A 23,243-nucleotide genomic window follows, 5' to 3' on the forward strand; every position below is an offset into this window, starting at 1 on the left:
GATTCTTATTTAGCATTAAGAAACATTAATTTTAAGCATATAAGCTATTTATTCCATATAAAAAAATATGAACCAGCATTAAGACAATCAAGCTCAACTAAAAATTTGCTAGACAAATAACACCAGTCAAGTTAGGAGCTATTTCCAATTTATAAAAGCATACTTTAACCCCTTAAAGCAAGATAGCAATTGATTAATTAGAGGAGGCCAATAACAAACACATAAACAACAATGTTGGGGCTTAGGGCTCTTGCTTTAGAATCAAAAGAATGAGTTACCTAACTTAAGGGAGTGAAAAACAAGGTTGATAAAGCATGGCTTAGAATCTTCAATGTTGATGACGCAATAGGGCTTAAACTTTAACAATGAGGTGACTATGACCATCTTGCGTAGGAAAAAAAATGGAGATTAGGGCTCACCGCAAGTAGCATAAGGGAGAAAAGTAGACAATATAACTACAAAAATGATTCTTCTAATATTGATTACTTAGTCAAAACCTTTATTCAAAAACCACTATGGTAGAAAAAGGAGATGACTAATCAAAACTTTACCATTGTAGAAAAAGATTCAACCAAAACGTTGGAAACTTAACCATGGTAGTAAAAATATCTTAATTAAACATTTGCAAAGCTACCGTATTTATAAAAATTTCCTTATGAATAGAGTATTTTAACCATGACATAAAAGACATGACTAAATCATCAAAGGTATATCATAAATAAAAGAGATTAACTTAATAGTTCACATGTAAACAATGTTAGAAAGAGCACAACACATCTAACATGGTTATTAGAACAAATATTTGATTAAGTAGCACAATTAAAGCAAGCGAGCCATAGGCATTCGAACCCTAGAATATCGTATCCAACCATCAACCCAACTATAAACACACTTTTCAATAATACTCATTCATGAATCATTACTTAAATATCTCAAGTTTCCAAAAATAGCAAATCCGTACTATTAATCAAAAGTATTACAAAAAGTTATTAAGATATGCATGTAAGCCCTAAGCTTCTAATATACAATAATCCAACATAACACAAAAATGGAGGCTATATAATGATTAACAAGTAATCAAGCCTCCAGAGCCTTTGTTAACGGACCAGGCTGAAAGCAATCATCTAAAAATTGTTAAGAGCAATAAGGTGAGACAAACGCTTTAGTAACCAATAATCCAACTCATCATACATAGTAGCATGTGTTCGTGAGATGAAAAGTGGGAAAGTTATAGGTTCTTTACATTCAAATAATTTTCATACTGTCAAAGCATGTCACAAAGTACAACAAATAATCCTCTAATCTCCCTTTTGTCCACTTGCCTTATATCCTCTGACTAAAGCCTTGGGCTAAATTCTCATCCATGTGAGTGGTAACTCAACAACCCTACTGATTGAGTGATATGGACAAACCAAAGTCTATAGAGTATCCAATAGAATTATGGGTTTTCTCTCTTGTCCACTAGTGGGGTGTCAACGCTTGTAACAAGCAATTAGACCAAAGGACCAACCAGTGTACATTTGGTGGCTTTACCAGTTTATATCCTCAAATGTACATATTTCATGCCTTCATATCACCAACATCTGCTTTAGGTTGAGTCAAGATGGCATGATGACAATTTAGTACCATTACATTTATATTATGATTTTTGGTCTTTTAAATAATAATAATTTCTAAGATCCTTCTAAATAAATATCATTTTTTCAAGTCTTTCTCTCTAATTTTCCCTAATGGGGCCATGCACTTATTATTTGAGATCCATTTTTTTCACTTTTCTACATTGATTTTTTTCTTCGTTTACATCATCATCATCATCATCTCAGTTATTTGTATTTCTGTTATTTAAATCATGTTTTTGGGTAAATTTTCTTTACTCAAATAATAACATGGTAAAATTTCATTTACCATAAAATGGTCCCGTTAAATTGAAATCAATACTAAATATTAACTACCTATAATGTTGTACTTCTCTTTGTAAAAGTAATTTGATACCTTAATAATAGTTTCTCATGATCAGTGGATAACTAAAGTAAAAAAAAAAAAAAAAATCAACACTGCACAGATCACAACACAAATTTTTTTCATTGATTTTGGGGGGCATATACATATAGATTAAAAAAAAAAAAGGATTAAAAACTCTTAAAAAAAGTCCTCCTCTATATTCTTCTTCAAGTAGAAGAGGAATTTTTAGGCGAGGACAGGAACAAGGAGGCCAAGCAGCGGTGCTGGGTGGACAGAGTGGGAGTGGAGGAGGGAAAAGAAGAATCCTCCATCAATTGATACTCGACGTCTCTATGTCAAGTATGAGGTTGAGCTAGTTTCATGGGTGTAGTAGTGCTCAGCGAGCTAGCAAACGCTATTTTGAATCATTGCTACTTTGTTGAGTAGCTCACAAAAAGAAGAAGGAGGTGGAGGCAATGGAGGAGACGATGGGGTAGACGATAGAAGTAGTGGTGGAGACAGAGGAAAGCGCTGATGCATAGGCATTGTCCTTTGGCGCATCACCACAATGATCAGGCGAATGGTGATTTTTAAAGAAAACAATGGAGAAGACGAGTTGAGCTTGAAGTTTAAGAAGACTCTTGAAATTCAGACATGTTACTTCAAGAGAACAAAAGAGATTGTGTCATCTGTTTAGTTTCTCGATAAAGGTATTAATGTCTCTGGACTAATTCTTTGGTATAATCGATGTTCATAACCATCTTTTCCACTAGACATAAAATAACATGATCTAGAGAATATATCTTTATTTGCAAAAATACCACTATCCCATTTATTACACCGTTGGTGGAACGAGCGATGTAGATAAAGCAGTTCAAAAGGGAGTTTTTCTAGTAGTGGGGATTATAGAAGATGCCCACGTAATTCCTCCTAAAATCCTGTACCATGGAATGTTTCATTACTTTGTAGTCTATATTCTCCTCATGCAGAATCCATCCCCAAAACTCTTGTATCCCTTTCCGATATCCCATATCAATTATATTGGAATGGAAATTTACTCTTATTCATACACCATTAAAGATTGGACCAAAGAATGCTTTCTTAATTTTGAACTTCTCGTTAGTGTTTTTAGACCTGGCCCGTACTAAATGCCTAGACCTGTTTGGTTGTCCATCGGTGAAGCGAATGAATCCGCTTTCAACTTGAGACTGCTTCAGTGCTTGGGCTTTGTTGAATAGTTTTAAACCAAGCTTGCAATGAGATACTTCAACACATTTCTATAACTGTTGGATAAGATTATATGAACTTATAACAGCTTTAATCTTGATCTAGAAATCATTGTCTAAGTTATTATCTCAATATACATGAGTTGACTCGAATAGAATTTGTTCTCAGAAAGTTCTTGATTTGAAACTTGACTAGCATAAAGCAAGAGATAAAGTTCAAGAACAATTGACTTGAATAAGAATGGACGGCAATTGCATTGTACTGAATATACTTTTTAAATCAGAATGGATACTCTAATTCGGATACCAAAGAGATATGATTTGCACAAAGGGCCGTATCCGAATATAACTAGAGATAAATTGGGAGGATAAACAAAAGCTCAGGATTAAAATAAAGGGTTCAAGTACGGTTGAATAAGAATGAGAGCTTAAAAGTACCTGGCCTCGAACAAATACTGGAAATAGGATCTTGTTATGCAGATATCTTTAGGCCCAACTTGAATAAAGGACACAAGTTAAAGCAAGTGTCCTTGACTTGGATAAAAATGGAGATAAGCCCTTTGACAGAAAGAAGGAAATCCATGAATTGAATAATGACTTGAATCCTTTCTCATTGATTTGGAGCTTTAGATCTAAATAAAACTAGGAATCAAATCATAAGATATGCAACAAGGTCATGACTCATGACTCGAATAATCTCTTGATGAAATCGAGTAGGAAAGGTCTCTAAGAAACACTGACTTCAACTGATTTGAATATTTCAAGTCCTCTTATCCAAATACAAGGACACTTCATATTCTATAACTTGAAATAGGTCACTCAATCAGCAAATTATAAAAGTAAATCACTTTTGTTATCATCAAAACACAACTTCAAACAATACATATATTATATGCATATAATTATTTTTTATTAAATTCTTATTTAATTATTATATAAGCTGTTCGACTGCTGGTCTAATGGATTGAATCATAAAAACTAAGATTTTCTAACCTTTTTGGTTTGACATCTGGTCCAACTTTTGGAACACTGCTTGTGGTCTATTTCTCTTCCATACACACATTTACTTTTAATATGAAAGATTTTCCATTCTGCCATTCCCACGTGTGCCATCCTGGATAAGCATTATCTTTAACGTCTCGCCAAGTTAGTGCCTTTTTGGATGCCAACAAATGAGTCCATCTCCTCATACACTGCCCCCATACACCTGCTCGTTATGGTTTGGTTGTTTTTCAATTAAACTTCCCATTAACAATCTTGTGCGTTTCTCTTCGCGGCTGAAAAATACCTCACTTCAATTACATAAGGATGGTAATTCACACCTTCCACAAGGAATCATCATCTTCATCAGCACCCTTTGCCATAAGAGAAATGTTGCCCTTCGTCAAGGAAAACTGTCTAGCTAGTACTGCACTTCAATCAACAACGAAAAGCCTGCCCTCCATCCATTTCGAATTAAAACCTTCAAGAATTGTTGTCATGTTTTACTGGCTTCTCGTAATGCATTACTGAATCGATCCCCCCCACCCTATTTAGGGGATAAAAGGTAGCGTCCTCAATCAACCATTTACTTAGCAACGGAAAGCAATTATTTTTTACTCCATGTATAACCCCCACCACCTTTTCCAAACATATTATGTAGGATTTTGCCTTAAAATTTTTAATCATTATAAAGATTAAAAAATTTATAACGAACATAGCTACTGATTTTGTCACCTGCAACGCAATAGTCCCTAGAATTTTGTCCCAAATCAGAGTCTCTAACTTTCAACAAAGAAAGCACCAAAGAGATGACCCTCATAACGAAGAACGTCTCAGCCTGGCATCCGGCCTGCAAAAGCAAAATCCTCAATAGCCTTTTGTGCTTGAAGATATGTAGAGAAATTAAACCATCATTTCTTTAGGAAAATTGCTCGGTATAAATAGAAATATCAAAAGAACCTTTTTCCAAAAATAAAAATAAAACAAGAAATGTCAAGAACTAATTCAGTTAATTTCTCTATCATTTTATATCAGTTAGTTAAGAAACTCCTCAGCATCTTCCATGTCAAAAATTAGGTAAAAATAGGAGCTGATCTCTCGTAGTTCAAAAAGGATTCACTTCATTAAGTATTTTCAATCATGTCGTTCCTCGTAACTGAGTTAGGATCGAGGGCAATTAGTAACAGAAGGAAGAAAAGGTATATTCGAAGATTTACAACAAAGAAATGTGCAAATCAAAATAGATTCTGTAAACTTGGTTTTAATGGTCGCCTTGTGTGTTTATGGTCGCCTTGGGTCAAGGTTTTTTTAGTTATTTCATTAAAGAATCAGTCTCTAGAATCGTGGTCAATTTTCGTCAAAACCTTATTATTACCAAATATTACTGTCATATCAACAATACATCATCTCTAGGGACCTTGGCTAAAGTTCATCATAATTTTAAAGACTGATTTCTTAGCAAAAATACTACGATGACCTGGACCAAATTTGACTACAACTCTAGAGACTAAAATTTGTAATTTTCCAAAGTTATTTATTGTAAAGAAACACACACGCACACAAAAGAGAGAGGGAGGCTCACACTAGCTCAAGTACAAGGGCAGATGCTCCTCCACCTCCATTGCAGACTCCAGCAACACCATACTTCCCACCCTTCTGTCTTAATACCTGCAACACATGAATTCTGTGAAAAGAAAAACACCAACAGAAAGCCACAAAAATAAATATGCACAAAATAGTCAATATATTATAAGAGATTTAATTTAATTAATATAGTCAATATATTAAGGTCACACATTACCCCCAATAATGTAACCAAGATTCGAGCTCCGCTGCAACCAATAGGATGTCCCAATGATACTGCTCCACCATGTACATTAACTCTCTCCTGTATACGATAAGACAGACATGAATCGGCTATGCTTCATGATAGGAAGGAATGGAGGAAAAACAATGGGCATATGCAGAAGGAACAGGCTAAAAGAATATATGATTTCGCATGAATGAAGGATCCAAACAAAGAGTGGAGTGAAATCAACACTCACAGGATTAAGACCAAGAAGCTTCTGATTTGCAAGAACCACAACCTGCATAGACACTTTTATATAAGTAACATATAAAATCCTGAATGATATATGATGATATGTGTATATTCTTACTGAGAAGGCCTCATTTATTTCATAATAATCAATTTGAGAAGCCTTCAAACCAGCATTTGATATTGCTTTAGGTATTGCAAGGGCAGGAGCAGTTGGAAATAATTCAGGTGCCTGCACAGATAATATTGTATCAGCTCTAGAGTTGGTTATATCATATAATAAGTAACACCAAACAAGTTAAATTAACCTCTCAATGCACCTGAGCTGCATCAGCATATCCTTTAATCTTAGCTATCACTTGCAATCCAAGCTTTAGCACCTTCTCTCCACTCACTAGCACTAGGGCAGCAGCACCATCGCTGGTATGCCAGTTCATCGTCAATAAAAGAAAACACACTTACTTTAGAAACATGCGAAAAATATATTAAACGGATTGGTTAAGCTGGCCAATCCATCTAATAATTTTTAATAATCATAAAAGCCATTCAATCAATTTGAAAAAATTACCAAATTAAACAAAAACCAATTTGTATTACTGAACTTCTAACTATAATTTAATTGTAAGCAAATTAAATTCATTACTATATAGCAAAACCCATGCTAGGGAAAGAAAAAGGACCTTATGATAGAAGCATTGCCAGCAGTGACAGAGCCCCCATTTTGCTTGAAGCTTGGTCTAAGCTTCCTTAATTTTACTGGATCAAACTAACATGAAACAAATATATTAGCAAAAGCAAAAATTTCCACAGAATCACCACAGAAAATCAAGTCAAAGACCATGGAGAAAGTAAATGCTATATAAGAAATTAAAACTTCCACGGAAAGCAGTTGTGACTCCAAAATTATGTAACTGATGGAAGCAAATACATGCATGAACATCAATAGTTGTCTGAAAGCTTAACACTTTGATCCTTCGTATTCAAAATAACACAGTTATAGTAGTCATGAGGAGAACAGATGCTCACTCAAAACAACGGTGCATTCCTCCCCATGCAAAAGAACAAAGCTAAGTTAAGGAAATGTGCAAAAATGGGGTCAATTTGGTTGCTGCAATATGCAAACAAATTTCTTTAGTTCAATGGGGGAAACTATGGGTAAGAGTCTAGGATTAAAAGGTTTTGATTCCCTAAAAATGAAATGAAAAGTTTTAGTAATGTAAATATAAACAGAGTGGTGCGACTTTGATGGGTATCCAAATGGGATAGAGAAACCTATGCCAAAAGCTAGTTGTTGAGATTGAAGACCACTTAAGTACCCCATTAAGCAACCCATTTTACTCAACGTGGGACTTGGTATCTCATATTTTCAAGTGTCAATCAATTAGCCACTCATTGAAAGTTGATGTCCCTATCAACAATCATGCTCTAATACCAATTGATGAGTAATTAAGTGGAATAGGAAACCCTACTCTAAAAGCTAGCTATTAAGGTGGGAGAACTAACCCACTTAAATACTACATTAAGTATCCCATTCTACTCAATGTGGGACTTCATATCTCATACTACCAAATCTCCATTACACTCCTAAATAGACTAGCTAACGTGGCTGTCCAATCTATTTACCTTTTCCAAACCTTCATCTTTATCACAAAGTGTGGAAGGATTTCCTCTTCCGCCAGAAACTTTGACCTGCATGAGTGTGAAATAGAAACAACAAATGACTTGTCTCCATAAGTCATCAATAATTTCATATAAACAGTTTTTCATGGCAAGAATGGAAAATCACACCGGAACTATCTCCCACGCAAAGTGACCAGCATTTTGTGCAGAAATTCCTCTTTCAAAACTTTGAATAGCATAAGAATCCTGCAAGGTAATAGAGATAGCATCGAACAAACATATAAACCCTAGATTTCAAATGACTGCAGTTTGTGAGGAGATATAAAAATACCAAGAGGTAGACAGGAGAGAGATGAGTAGTGTCAGGCAAAATGGTTATACCAACTTCAGTATCAAAGATAAATCAGCATAGCTATATTGATCTATATTTATGTCCCTGTGAATGCTTTCAATCAAAATCATTCTAGGCCATTCCCAAACAGTCCACCGATCAATCAGATTACAGAAGAAGAAACAACAAGGGAGTTGGTATTGATTGATGAATACTTGCATGCCTAAATGACCATAATAAGGTCATGTTCAACAAGAAGTAAAATATAAATTACAAATTTTGAACAGACAGTTGACCAGGAGCCAGTACCTGGTCATCTCTTGTTATGGCATGCTGATCGGCACATATTTCACCACACATTCCCATAGCAAAGTCATTATAAACATCCCAAAGGCCGTCTTTGAGCATTCCATCGATGATAGTATCATGTCCTAAGCGAGAACCCTTCCTGGTTTAGATACAACAATTATACACTTAATAATGCATTACTACTATCAATCGCTCGCCAAAATAAATGATGGTCTATGAAATTCGGACGTCAACAAATGCCAAAGAAACTCATTAGGTTAATACAGTACACAATGCAACTATATAGTACAAAGTCTATATTGACAAACGCAGAAGAGTTCAGCAGAAAGATCAGCAAACTGAACTTTGTCTTCAAGAAGCAAATCTGAAGAGGGGATTTAAGAAGGGGGGAAAAAAATAAAGTTCCCTTATTGTCATGATTTCCGCAGATATCAAGACAATGAATTTTTACAAGAGAAAATTTACTGAGGTGTCAGTGACTCATGAAAGAAATGAAACCTTGCATTAGCAATGTACTTAGGAGCATTAGACATGCTTTCCATACCACCAGCCACAACTACATCATTAATACCCATTTGTATGGTCAATGCTGCAAGCATGGCCGCTGCAACAAAAAGCAAATGGAGCATGAAGTCACTACTGGCCCACTAAAATTTAATTTTGTTTATAGTGAAGAATCTTCTTTCATATCAACAAAAAGACTTTACCTTTCATCCCAGATGCACAAACTTTGTTCACAGTGGTGCAGACTACAGAATTGGGTATGCCAGCACCTAATGCAGCCTGTCTAGCAGGAGCTTGCCCTAAATTTGCACTGAGAACATTCCCAAAAAATACCTCTTGCACAAGGGATGGATCAACTTTCGCTCTCTTGAGAGCAGCTGCAGATTTATTCAATAGCTTAAAACAGAAGAGAGACATATATTTATAGATGCATTACTTGTTCTTTTCTTTAACTGGAATGGTATCATCAGAAAGAATGCAAGAAGACTAAACTAACAATTAGGTAGTACGATTATTATGCCTATTTGAATTTAGTCCCTAGAATTTAGCGAGTACATGACTTAGTTTATGAATATAACAAGTTCATAGCACATCGCAATGGGGATTAACTGTATTCATTAGCTAAAAAAACCGCAGACTATTGAGTAAACAATTCAAAGGGGAAAATTTTTTAAGCTAAGCCCTGTAGCATCTATCAAAAACAAGAGACACAAAAGATTAATATTGTTATGGGACGCATTTTTCCTCTTTAAAACCTGTTTTCCCTCTCTCTCAGTCTCAACCCTTCCCCCTTCGTCCTATCCTGCCCACTTTATTCCATTTCAAGCCATCAATTTATCCAGATTCCAGAATTCTGTGTTTAGTCAAGAAATAATGGGTGGGAGATGAGTAACAGGCTGAAGTTGTTACCGCAAGAACATTACCCTGAATAGCAATAGAGCCAAGCTCCGTCGCTGAAAGAGACGAAAGGATGCCAAGGTGACTACCCATCGGCGTCCGGGCAATGCCAACAATACAAACATCTGTAATTAACAAAGTAGCGCTATGTTAAGGAGATAAAAGACAATTTATGCAAAGTTTTGATTTCCTCCCACGTCTAAAAATCCTCAATTTCCATGATTATGATTATTTAAAAAAAAAAAAAAAAAAAAGCCCTTGCAGATGAACCTGTAGGGATAAAAAATTACCAAGCTAGAATGAATTTAAGATTATCATATCGTATGAACTTGTAAAATTAATGATAAACAATGCGCCAGGAAGATTCAGAACTGGCAAATAAAAGCACACCTCGAGGTTTCACGGAATCGGCAAGTGACGACATTTGAGAGTACTAGTAGATCTTTTTCTTTGAAACTAGCAACAGCAATAAAGAATGATGATCATGGAGATACAGAGCTGATCAGCCGGAGCCAGAAGAGAACTAGAGAAGATGCGTGTATCTTCAGGCGATGGTTAGTTAGTTTTGTTCAAAAAAACGTAGCAAGAGTATTTATTAAAAATCATAAGAATAAGAGAAAATGGTAAAATTATAATTTGGGTACTTTAATTTACAAAATTACTGTTAAATATGAATTATGAAAAATTAAAAAAAAAAACCAAAATACCCTTATTTATTAAAAATAAAAAATAAAAATCCCTGTTACTCACTTTTCTTTTCTTCTTTTTTTCTCTCCCTCTTTTTCTTCTCCCTCCTTCCTCGCGCTTCCCTATTCCTCCCATTTCATTCATCCCCAACCCTTCCCCATTCCCAACTCCTTTTTTCCCCCAACGTCCCCCCCCCCTTGCTTTTTTCTTTTCTTTTTTAAATTTATTTATTTATGCACACAATATTTAATTTTGTTGAGGAGGATTAAGAGTGTTATTTAATATTACAAAAATAATTGTTATCATAACTATAATGATTTTTTATTATTAGTTATAAGAGTTAGATTTAAAGTTTTGATGATGACAAAATAAAAAGTTAAATTTCTCTGCATATCATTACTGTAAGTGCTTATTGATAACTTGTTGGGTAAACAAAGTTTTCGATTACCTTTTGGAAAAATAGTAAGTTTCTCTGCATTTAGCTTTACTGATAAGCATTTATTGATAACCTTATCGAATGAGGTTTTCAATCATCTTTCAGATAAATAGGTAAGTTTCACTGCACTATAACCAGTTTGAATGCTTTTTGGCTTATCGATATGTTTATCGATTTCTATAATCCTCGATAACTTGATCTGAAACTGAGTAAGTATTATTTTACTAAAATTCTTCTATTGTTCGATAAAATGTTTGATAAATCTCTGCCTGTTTTTTTAAACTTTCAAGTTTTGTTCAAAAGTTAATCAATAATCTTATTGATAAACACAGTTATTGGTCATTTCATCGATAAGTACATTTGTCGATCACTTTGTCGATTAAAGTCACGTTTTTCCTATCATTCTTTGTCTTTGTCCAAGTTTTTTCTTAAGTGTCTTTCCTAACATCTTTTCGATAAAGTCAATTATCGATAACTTTTCAGATAAAATTGTTTAAATTGGATTTGTAAGCTTACTTTAGCTATCGATAAGCTTTTGGATAAAGTGAATTATCGATAACGTGCTATATAAGGCTCAGTTATTTTGTTCAATACTACTTTCAGAAAATATATTGTTTTATCTTTAAGCTTTTCTCAGCTTTTATTATTCATCTTATATTTTTATAAAGAGCAAAAAAAGCCCCCGATTAAGATGAAATTCAAGAAACAAGTATTTTCACTTAACCTTTGAAGAATCATCATAAATCACCTTGGTTAACCTTCACTCTTTATCGATAACTTTTTCCATAAAGTCCTTGATCTATAATAACTTCGTTAAGTGAGTCTTGTTTCAGAATTCTCATGTTTCCAATTAATCAATAACTTTATAAATTAAGCTGCTTATCGATGGGATCTTCGAAGAATTAATTTTGTGATTCTATGATCCTTGATCTGTGAACTTTAATTTATAAGTTAAATTCCAAGGATTATCATCTCTTATTTTAATCATTTATATTCACTAATGAAGTAACGTATTACAGAGACATTTTCTTTAGGTTACGAGGTTCAACGAAAAAATATTGTAGGGGTAAGCTACTTGTCAGAAACACATTAAATACAAAACAACCGTTAAAACTACCAACCTACACAAATGCTACTTCAACGGTTCAAGCTCTCGTGTCTAATAGATAACTAAAAATCTCTCAGTATAAAACACGAAGAGCATTGAATAAAGTGGTGAATGAACTTGAGCTACCAACTGCCGAATTAATTTCCTACATTCAATACTCTGTTTCTTACTCTGAGCATTAGTGTTTATTTTATACACTCTTAAAAGAGAGTCTGTAAATCTTTTTACTCATTTTAGCGAGTGACTCAAGAGTGTAGGATTCTTGAGGGGATTATAAGCTTATATAGGTCAAGTGGTTAAGATCGAACCAATATAAAATCTTACATGTTCTTCTTCTTTGACTTTCCTTCGATGAAATCTCTCTGAACCTATTTACTTTTCTTGATTTTGTTATTTGTTTTTAAGAGCAAATTTTTATCACCCAATTCACCCCTGCTTGGGTGAAACTGCCACACTAACAATAAGAATGTTGTTATTTCTCATGTAAATTTTGTAATTGCACACTATGTGCATATAGTGGTACTAACATTATAAAGCGTTCCGAAAATAATGATATATTGTTGATGAGCATAACAATGTTGTTGTTTTGCATATATATGTGGTTAATGAGAAAAATGTGGATGTGTTTTTTTCCCCTAAAATATATGAAAAGGTTGATGTCATGGATATATTAATTTTTTGTTATTAGTGATAACATTAATGTTATTTCCTGATAATGACTTGTTATTGGCAAGTAAAATATGAAAATAATGTCATTTTCTGAACTAAACAAAGTTAATGGTATTAGTTTTGTTAATCAGTTTTATATTGTAACAATATAGAGCTATTTAATGTTGTCCACTTAATTAGACACGTGGTGATAGAAATGCAGTGATATTAACACAGAAATTCTGTTATTTGCCTTACTGAACTTCTTGTTTGCTAAAGAAATCTGAAAATTCTGTCATTTGAACAGAGAAAATTAAATTCGTGTGAAATGCTCATCAGAAGTTGTCATCTGTCTTACTAAAATTGTCATTCGCCTAGCTAAACTTGTCATGAATTGCTTATCAGAACTTGTCATCTACTAAAGAAATTTGAAAATTATCATTTGAATAGAAAAAATTAAATTTGTATGAATTGCTTACTACAAATTGTCATTCATCTTACTAACTTATCATTTGCCTTATTAAACTTGTCATGAATTGCCTATTAAAACTTATCATCTTCTAAATAAATCTGAAAATTGTTATTTGAATAGAAAACATTAAATTTATATGAATTACTTATTAGAAATTATCATTCATCTTACTAAACTTTTCATTTGTTAAGAAATTGTGGAAATTCTGTTATTTTAACATAGAAACTTAAATTTCTACAAATTGCTTATCAGGACTTGTCATGCGTTACTGAACTTGTCATTGACCTTACCAAACTTGTCATTCGCCAAGGAATTGTGGAAATTCTGTTATTTTAACACATAAACTTAAATTTCTATTAATTGCTCATCATAACTTGTCATAGACCTTATTGGACTTGTCACACGCCAAGGAATTGTGAAAATTTTGTCATTTTAACACAGAAACTTAAATTTCTATGAATTGCTTATCAGAACTTGTCATATGCCTTACTCAACTTGTCATTAACCTTACTAAAATTGTCATTTGCCAAGGAATTGTGAAAATTCTGTCATTTTGACACAGAAACTTAAATTCCTATGAATTGCTTATCAAAATTGGTCATATATGTTACTGAACTTGTTATTGACTTTACTAAACTTGTTATTCACTAATGAATTGTGAAAATTTTGTCATTTTAATATAAAAACTTAAATTCCTATAAATTGTTTATCAGAACTTGTTATATACATTATTCAACTAATAAACCAGCTGTCAGAACAAAGCATAGAAATGAGCAAAGTTCTTCATTCAATAAGCACATCATTTGTCAATCTCAAGAACCCAAACTAAAAATCTATCATAGACTATTTACAACTTTGATTAAAATCATCACCATCACCAAAACTTTCTCTCTACAACAAACGAATTCAAATAAAAAGGGAAAAAAAACCAAAAGTCTCAATACGATACCAGGTATCTATCATTGATCATCATAGGCTTCTTTCTCCTCTAGCATGGAGAAGAGAAAGAGGTGAATTAGTATCAAAAGAAGAAAATTAGTATCATCTATCTCTCTTTGTCCAGTATAAGAACTAACACTCATCTTCCCAAATGAAGAAGATGCAAACGAATTGAATAAGAACTCATTGAACCTTTCACAGTTTTCATTCCTTCCACCTGGTTTTTTCAAACTCTCTAGAAATGAAAATGGAAATCAAAATTGAAATTGTTGTTGATGGTGAACATAAATCATAGACCATGGAAGCTTGGGAACCCAAAGGGTTTGTAACATGTTGACGGTGGAGATCCGGAGTTCGCCTTCACTGAACAAGCCATGAGAGAAGATCTTGAGTTTGCCACTAAGAATGCTTCAATCCTTATTGTAGCCACCGCTGCGAAATAGAAGAAATGGAGGAGGAGGGAGAAGAGTTAGTGTGGCGGAGCAAGAACAGAGGGCAGGGGAGAAAGAGTAGGAAGAGGAAGGAGGAAAGAGAAGGAACATGAGAGGGAGAGGAATCGAAAGAGAAGAAGGAAAGAAGGGTATTTTGGTCTTTTAAGCTTAATTTGATAATTGCAATTTATGATCTGGTCTCTCCAAGCAATTTTCTTTATTTGGGTGTCTATTTTTCTGTTTTGCTATTTCATGGGTCTTTTATTGCCATTTTCCCTAAGAATAAATTTTATATCAAGCATAAATGAGATGCCTAAAAGGTTAGAATATAATCATAATTTAATAGTATAGTTTTATTCATTTTATGTACGTTACATAGATTTTAAAAATATTCACACTTTTATAAATTTTATATTAATATAATTTACTAGAATGCAAATTTTTTTTAGCTCAACTAACATGTCAAATTGAAACATTAGTAACATGTGAATATTTTGGTCAGCTATATGAAATATTTTAACTTCGGCTTAATTATAGTAAAGCGAGGGGGAAAAACAATTGAGAAATACAATAGATGAGTTTTATTTTATTTAATTGTCATTTTCTTTTTTGGGAGAATTACAATGAGGTCCGCAAAAAAAAAAATCATAAAACAAGTTTAAAAGGTTATTATTCTTCACTCTAAAACTTATCATTACAGGTTACTTAAGTTGTTATTGAGACTTTTTAATAATTATTTCTCTTTCTTAAGACTTGATTGTAATTCTCCTTCCTTTTTTCCTGTCTTCGTGCATATTGGAAAGCTAAATATGCAAGGATAAAAGCAAAGAGCAATCGGCCCACTTGCCCATATTTTATTTGTCTTTTCATTTTTTTTAAAGAAAACAAAATGATATAAATATATATATATATATATCTCTCTCTCTCTATAGAGACACGTAAAGTTTTAAAATTTCAAAGTACTAGAGCAGAAGAAACTTAAGTTATGCCCTAAAAAACAAGAAAATACATCAAAAGAAATTTGTTTAAAAGGAAAAAATGACAATAGTGAAGAAAAGCCAGAATTTCCTACCATGTGATTGATGAAACTTCATGTTGACAAGCAATTATAATATCAAAAGAAACTTTTCTAACCCAAATAATGTGCTTCAACTTGAAATAAACCAGAATTATGGATCCCAATATATTTTGCAATAGTGAAATATTAAATTACAAGTATGATAAAATGCTTTAAATTGTACGATTTTTCTTTTTCCTCCCACTGATTTTATGATACAAAATAGAACTTCCGTTTTTTCATAGTTGAACCACAGTGGAGAAATATTAAATATTAGATTATGATATAATGATGTTCAAGTAAAATGAAAAAGAAACCCACTTTAAAGAATGAATCACGCCTAGAAAACTCCAACAAGAACCATGGTATGCTACATGAAAGTCCGAATCACCAGGCAATATTCGAAAGAACACCCAAAAAAAAAAAAAGTTGCTAAAAGAATTAAACCATCTTCATTCCAAGCTTCTAAGGCTCTAGGACTTAATAACATCCAAGCTTTCTCTGATCATGCACTACTACCAAAAAAAAATATTTTTAACGACACCATTTTACAGTGGTTAAAAAGAAAAATGCCATAAAAAAGTGGTAGCATTTTTTGTAATTAAAGCACGGTAAGTTTTAACTTTTCATGGTGGTTATTATAATAACCACCATGAAAAATGTTCACTGTAAGTTTGAATAAATCTCATCGCACGATAAGTTTCAAAGTTTGTGTCGTGGTCCCCTCCTCTGCCCCACTACCCAAACTGCAATTTTTTGGCAAAACCTCACTTTATATTGTCATTTTTTGCTGTCCATTCGCTGCATTTTGTCTTGCTATTGTCTTTCACCATTCAAACTCTCCTCGTATTTTACTCGTCTCCCACACCATGAGTTTCCTCTTCATTTATTCTCTTCCTTTTTTCTTATTGTTTTGAATGTTTGATGATATAAATTTGTTAATATCAAATGGGTTGATTGATTTTTGATTTAACCATAACTTTATATCATTTATTGAGTAATTTTGAAGGTTCATGAAGTGTTTCACATACTTCTTGCTTGTTTTGGGCTAATTTCTATCATTGTCTTTTTGTATTTAGTTTATGCTTTTTCAAGTGTTTTTTATGACTTTTATTCAATTTTTCATTTACCTTAGATCACGAGAAACAATATATTACAAGAAACTTGGTTGATATTATAGGTAAATGAAAGGAGCTAGAGGCACAAAGAAGAAAAAAGAGTCAAAGAACCTTGAGAAGCATCTTGGGAAGCTTAAAGTGAAGAAGAATGAAAGAACCCAAGTCAAGAGAAGAACCTAAAGGAGTCACCCTCTCTGTAGTCTTTACTGTTGTAAAACTCCTTCTTAATTAAATAAATATGACTCGTTATCCAACCACTACTATGGTAGGAAAGGGAAAACCGTTAAGACAACTACAATAGCAGAAAAAGAAAATAGCGTGAACATTAAACAGAGACTCAAACCTATGGGCCGAAACCTCACTAGTTGCATACAATCTAAAATCATTCATTTCATTCTATTAGGCCTCTAAGCCTCCGGCTCGAGTGACAAAAGAGATCAAACATAAGCCCATCCTGTTTTTCAAATAAACATAGACCAAAGTTTCATAAAACATCAAAATGGCCTCCGGCCGACTAAATAAAAAGTCAAATAAATCTTCAGTTTACAATACTACTATATCAATAAAACATTACCAAAATAACCCCATAGGTGGAAATATACAAGCAACTATACATAGCACACAGGCCCGAGACATTACACCTAACGTAGCTCAAGCCTCTGTGTCCCTCCCTGACGGGGCACGCCTAGAGCCTTCACCTGAAAATATTTAAACCACGGGATGAGACTTGTCACATCCTGAATTTTGGGCCTAGAAGTACCAAAATTAGCCTCAAATGGGCAAGCTACTAGACTTTTTTTAGCAGAGGTCCTAGAGATTCTCTGGAAGGATAGCAGGATTCCCAAGGACTAAACCGCAAAGGGAAAAGCCTCCTGGGACTGAGAAAAGAGGAAGTTAGAGACTCAGAGGAAGTCTCAGGGCCTAGGAATGAAAAATAGAGATAAATGTAGGCCAAAGGTTATGTTGGAGGCCTTAATGAGGTGAATATTGAAGTTAAGCCAAACTAGGGGCAAAATTATAATTTTGCAAAGTTTTGGGCTAGTAACAGCAAAAATGGAAATTATGCCTGAAAATCCTAGAAAAATCCCAAAAAAGGAAAAATGGCAGGTTAAGGCCTGAACACTTCAGAAAAATTCCAGAAAAATAGGAATAAGGTTCAGAGGCCTGTATGAGGCTAAAAATGACAAAAATGCCATTGGAAGGAAATTGTGGAATTCTTAGGGTTTTGACTAATTTGGAATATTTTTAAAAATGAATTATTTAAAGTATAGGGAGGCCTCAGATAATTGGAATAAAATGGAAAAAAATACTTGAGGAATTATCATAGGTTTTAAAAATAATTTCATCCTCAGAAAGCGAAGAGGTTGGCTTTAATGGAATTTAAAGCCTATTTACATACTATCTGGGGAAAGTCAAAGTAAAATGTCTAGAGGTTGACTTTTGACTTAAGAAAAATTAGAGGAATTCCTTGTGATGAATAAATAGTATTGGTACCCAGAAATAGATTCTCAGAGTTGTGGACTGGTAGAAAGAATTCGTTCAAGATCACTTCGAAATAAATATTATTAATTATTATTGATTATTTCAATGAAAGACCAAGGGAAGAGCATCACCTCCTCTTTAGGCATGTTATATAATGCCATGTGGATTTATTTGAGGTGAGAAAATGGTGCCAGAACATGTCCCAGTGTTCCCGGGTAAGTCAGGGCCCTAAAAAGTACTCTATACAGTGCAAAATGGTAAAATAGGTGGAGGAATGCCTAAGGGTTGTATTTTGCACGAATTTTATATTAATTTTCTCCTTATTTTAATGCCTTAATGATGAAAGAATATGGAAGAGACAAGTGTACGGTTAGATGGGAAAAGAAGATATTACGTGTGCGGTTGGATGCAAGACACGTGTACGGTCGGGTGCAAGACATGTGTATAGTTGGATTAAAGGCATGTGGCTTGATGATGTAAGCATGATGCCATCAAGATGAGGTAAGCATGATGTCATAGGACACTTGTCACCATAAGATTAAAAGAGAAAATAGATGGTTCAAATCAAGCCACACATTTTTAAGATCGACGGCCCAGATTCAGTCTTGTTTTCTATAAATACCCCTCCCCTCACTCATTTTCATCCTAACCTCAAGGAAACCTTGGGAAATCTCTGGCAAAATAGTTTCTAGAGAGAGAAATAAGAGGGAGAAAGAAAGGCCAAGTGGTCATATGCAAGATCAAGCTCTAAAACAAGGTAGTTTATGGTTTTTGATGTAGTTTTCACTACCCTTGTCGTTGTTGAGCTTGGTTATAGATTTTAATGATTTTTGGGAGCTTGAAACCTTAAGGGGTTATGCTACATGAAATTTTTAAGAGTAGGGGAAGATGAAATTGATGTTAGGATAATGTTCAAATGCTTGAAAGGAACACGAATCAAGTGGTTTTATATTGAAATTGGTTGAACTTCATAATTATGTAACTTGAGTAATATTTCAGCCTAGGCTGGTTCTTGGGTCTGGGATTAGATTTTGATGATTTTGATACTTCCAATGTGTTTAAAATGAAAAATTGTGTGGGGCAAAGGTGAGAAAACAAGTTTGGAAGCATTAGAATTAAAAGTGGAATGTTGAGCCCTAAGACCCATGTTCGGCAAGATCAAGTTGAGTAGGGAGGAGTTTGATTTTGATTATTTTGAGCTTGGCAATAGATTGTACATACAAAATTATGTGAGAATAGTACGTGGAATTAATTTTGGGAAGGTTGGAAATCAAGCTCAAAAGTTATAAGCTAATATAGCTCAAAGAAAACAAAGTATTGATGTTGTTGATTACCATGGCTCTAATGAATGAATAGAAATGATGTGTTGGTACATTTAGAGCCATGAGATATCAAGGAAAAGGAATGGAAGAGGTTGAGGAAGCAACCTTAATGGTTAGAAGCAAAAGGGAGCAAGTTGAAGAGCAAGAGAAAACTTATGATACAAGGTAGTGAACTTACCTTTCTTGTGTGCTTGATTTGTATGTGTGTATGTGCTATGAATGCCATGATGTGACTAAGCTATGCTGCTAAAATATGATTGCTATGTTATGTTAAGCGTGCCTTGGTATTGTTATGTGAATATGAATGAACTGATTTACTTTTCATGGCATTTCACTATGCATGAATGATCAAGTTACGTGCACAAAAGCATGTCATACACTTGTATCCATCTTGCATGCATAAATGGTCATGCTTGCTACTGAGATTCTCCTGAATCTCTCCCTACCTTAACCAACCATAATAGGTCAAATGATAAGGAGAAGGCATGCATGAAGAAGGGCAAGAAGATGGAAGCAAAGAAAGTAGAGAATTTACATGCGTTTCAATGTAATGATTGACATTGTTAGTAATGTAATTAATTGTGGATATGTCAAGCATGGAATGTGATGTAATGTTTGATGTATAATGTTAATGGCATGTAACTCGAAGTATATGAATGAATAGGAATCATAAGGCTAGTTGTTGCATGTTTGAATGAAGGGAGAATTAAAAGTAAGAAGTTAATGAAAGATAAAAAGTAGGTCTTGGGGCAATGAGTTTGTAGCTCCAGTTTGACCTAATAATTAGTGGAATATGACCATGAAATTTGATGATCATATAGTACACATCCCAAGCTTTAATGTTATAGGTAAACCACCTTAATTAGATGTGTACACATGGAGATATGAATTTTTCAAGTTGGACCAAAAATATGAAATTAAACTAATGCACAGTAACCTGAGAACCAATAGCAAATTTTCAATCTACAGGCTTGGTTCGTGAATCGCTTGAACCATAATGCTTCCAAATGAGTACTCTGAGGAGTTAAAGATAGGATGTTTCAAGACTAAAATCCCAGTAACCAGTGCTCTAATTCAAGGTACAGACTAATCGGTGCTCATCAGGTATCCAGTGGGGGCAGTTGACATATAATACTATAAATGCTGGCCACAATTATTCATACAAGTGCAATGATGCAACCCAACAACTATATCCCTCACTTTCAGAGATTTTCAAGAGTCAAACCTGGCCTATCCCTTACTATGGGGGACATAAGGAGCCAAACGGCCTATCCCTCACTATGGGGGACATAAGGAGCCAACCCTCATGCATCAACAGAGGCCTTACCACATAGTAGTATCAACCATATCTCTCACCAAATTCCAATACATGTATCATGCTTAAGCATTTTACCAAAGAATACGTCTATATTTCAAAGTAACTTCAATAGATGGCATATCTTCCAAAATTCCAATACATTTAGTATCATACAAAAACCCACAAGACAAATTTCCTTTCCTTAAATATAGACAATACATTTAGATCACAAATTAATACTAGTAGGGAGAAAACAATAAACCTACTCATAATACCATAGTAGCATGTACAAAGAATTGGAAAGTGGTTACCTCTCACCTGAGTAAGGATTTACAACCACCAACAATGCCCTGTGCATCAACAAGGCTTACAATCAGTCTACACAAGCACACAAACACACAACCATTATGTATTAGTTTTTAAACTAGAAGAAGCTACAAGGAAGATGAAAACTAAGATAAAGGAAAAGTATTCTGAACTTTTCTAATAAGATACGCTTTAAATTTCAAGGACGAAATTTATTTAGGGGGAGAAATGTCACATCCAGTAATATGGCATTTAGAAATAGGGATATTCCTAAATATTTAAAGGCCAAAAAGGATGAGGAGAAATAGAAGATTTATGGTGGAAAATAATTATTATAATTTTTCAAGTCAATTATGAAAAGTTTGACTAATTAAGGAAAAATTGGTCAAGAATAATTATAGAAAAATATTCCCAAGCCTCAGAAAATTAAGAAAAAATAAGGACAATGTTCTGTGAAAATTATATGGGATTATAAAATTGGTTTTATGACCAAATTACCCTTAGAGAAATTACAAAGGAATTTAAGGGCGATTTAAGCTAGTTTAAAGTCCTTTATTTGGAAAATTTCAAATAAATATTTGGAAGGAGAATAAAATCCCAAGAAAATTTCTATGATATCCCAAGAAATTATAAGAGATTATAAAATTAAAAGAAGACCCTCAAGGACTGGGTAACCCTTATCTAGACACCAAGGACTGGATCCTAATGACGACGGATATGCTCCTGTCCACACCCTAATGGCAGAATGAGTTCTATCGCTTGGATCAGACGTTGGGATCTGATGTGGAGTTAATGGATCCAGAACCTTAAGGGCTTCACTATTTCCCATTTTGGGCAGTCAATTGGACTTTTGTAGCACTAACGTAGGACTTGTATTGTTATAGCTAATCATAGTAGGTTAGTCTGGCATGTTTGATGGCTATATACATTTATAAGATGGCTATGTATGTTAAACTATATTGCTGTGACTGATGACTGATGCTTGAATGATGTATTATGAATGCATATGTTGTTAGATGAAATCCAAGCATGATGTTTATTTCTTGTTCCTCTATTATGCTATCCGTTAAGCTAGCGCGATGGTTAGAACCTGAAGAAACCTTTCGCCAGAGAGACCCTCAGGACACAATGTAAGGGTCTATCTAGATCCAATACGATTAATTTTAGAACGCTTAGAATCATAATAAAAGGCTATTGAAGGGATGAGGGCAGTACAAGCTAGCCAGGAATAAGAAAGAGATGCCGTAATAATAGCAGCAGTAGCAGCAGAAGTGCTTGACCTTGATAAGAGGCAGTCAGAGGAAGAAACCCCAGCAGCACAAGCAACAGAATATTTGCCTAAATTGACACTGCCAGCAGTAGACCCCGCCAGCATCCAGCAGTGGATGACTCGCTTTTGCAAGCACAATCTGCCATCCTTCGATGGAGTGATTGACATCCAAGCAGTAGAAGATTGGATCGTTCGCTTGGAAAAGATTTTCAAAGTTCTGGACTGTCCGACTAAGCGGAAAGCCCAAATGGCTATTTACCTGCTAGAAAAGGATGCCGACTGCTGGTGGAAGAACACTGAATTTATTTTGGATGCTTGGAACACAAGAGTGACATAGGAAGTGTTCCTGGAGCAGTTTTATGAAAGTACTTCTGTGGTCAGTCAGGGACAAAAAGGAAGCAGAATTCCTAACCCTAAAGTAGAAGGGTAACGAGCCATTTGATGTGTACTTAACTAAGTTTGTACGTCTTTCTCACTACTTTAGTTATCTGTGTTACCATGATTATGAGAGGCAGATGACCAAAAAGACGGTTAGAGGACTAAAGTAATCCTGAAGGGAGATGATTGCTCCCAGGCAGTTCGAGCACTTCAACATTGAGGCTTGCCAAATTACAAAGAACAGCTTAAATCATCATTTGATGATTGAGCCTACTCCCAAGTTAGAAAAGGGAGATCAGGGTGGCACCTCTTATAATGCCAACAGGAAGAGGAAGAGGCTATGGGGCAACTGAAAGAGTAAGAAGGGAGGCAAGCCCCTAAATATCAAGGAATGCCCAATTGTGGCAAGTGTCACAGTGATAGAACCTACATGGTCAAGCAAAAC

General features: G+C 34.2%; 1 protein-coding gene across 2 annotated transcripts; it reads right to left on the reverse strand.

Moving 5' to 3' along the window:
* Nucleotides 1-4,551: 4,551 nt before the first annotated feature.
* Nucleotides 4,552-10,385, reverse strand: LOC114755667 (acetyl-CoA acetyltransferase, cytosolic 1). Of its 2 annotated transcripts, XM_028944535.1 has the most exons (14): nt 10,238-10,384; nt 9,874-9,972; nt 9,154-9,327; nt 8,945-9,050; nt 8,447-8,585; nt 7,975-8,052; nt 7,810-7,875; nt 6,867-6,952; nt 6,507-6,606; nt 6,308-6,418; nt 6,194-6,235; nt 5,950-6,036; nt 5,731-5,816; nt 4,552-4,998 (listed from the first exon to the last, which is right to left on the reverse strand). In XM_028944535.1, exons 1-14 carry the CDS (start codon nt 10,269-10,271, stop codon nt 4,965-4,967), a joined length of 1,242 nt encoding a protein of 413 aa, XP_028800368.1. In that variant the 5' UTR covers nt 10,272-10,384; the 3' UTR covers nt 4,552-4,964. The 2 variants fall into 2 exon arrangements, with proteins under 2 accessions (XP_028800368.1, XP_028800369.1); XM_028944536.1 differs by lacking the exon at nt 7,975-8,052 and having other exon boundaries at nt 10,238-10,385.
* Between the last annotated feature and the right edge of the window lie 12,858 nt (nt 10,386-23,243).

The sequence above is a fragment of the Neltuma alba genome, unplaced genomic scaffold, assembly GCF_004799145.2.
Source record: "Neltuma alba isolate B1F8T4 unplaced genomic scaffold, ASM479914v2 tig00010315_pilon, whole genome shotgun sequence".
Lineage (NCBI taxonomy): Eukaryota > Viridiplantae > Streptophyta > Magnoliopsida > Fabales > Fabaceae > Neltuma > Neltuma alba.

What these genes read in the sequence shown, in the direction of transcription:
- LOC114755667 (XM_028944535.1), bottom strand. Translation starts at nt 10,271, where the DNA reads ATGTCGTCACTTGCCGATTCCGTGAAACCTCGAG. An exon ending in AAATAAATGAGGCCTTCTCA is followed by an intron (nt 6,236 to 6,307) that starts GTAAGAATATAC and finishes GTGTCTATGCAG; the next exon opens with GTTGTGGTTCTTGCAAATCA. An exon ending in TCTTGGTTACATTATTGGGG is followed by an intron (nt 5,817 to 5,949) that starts GTAATGTGTGAC and finishes CATGTGTTGCAG; the next exon opens with GTATTAAGACAGAAGGGTGG.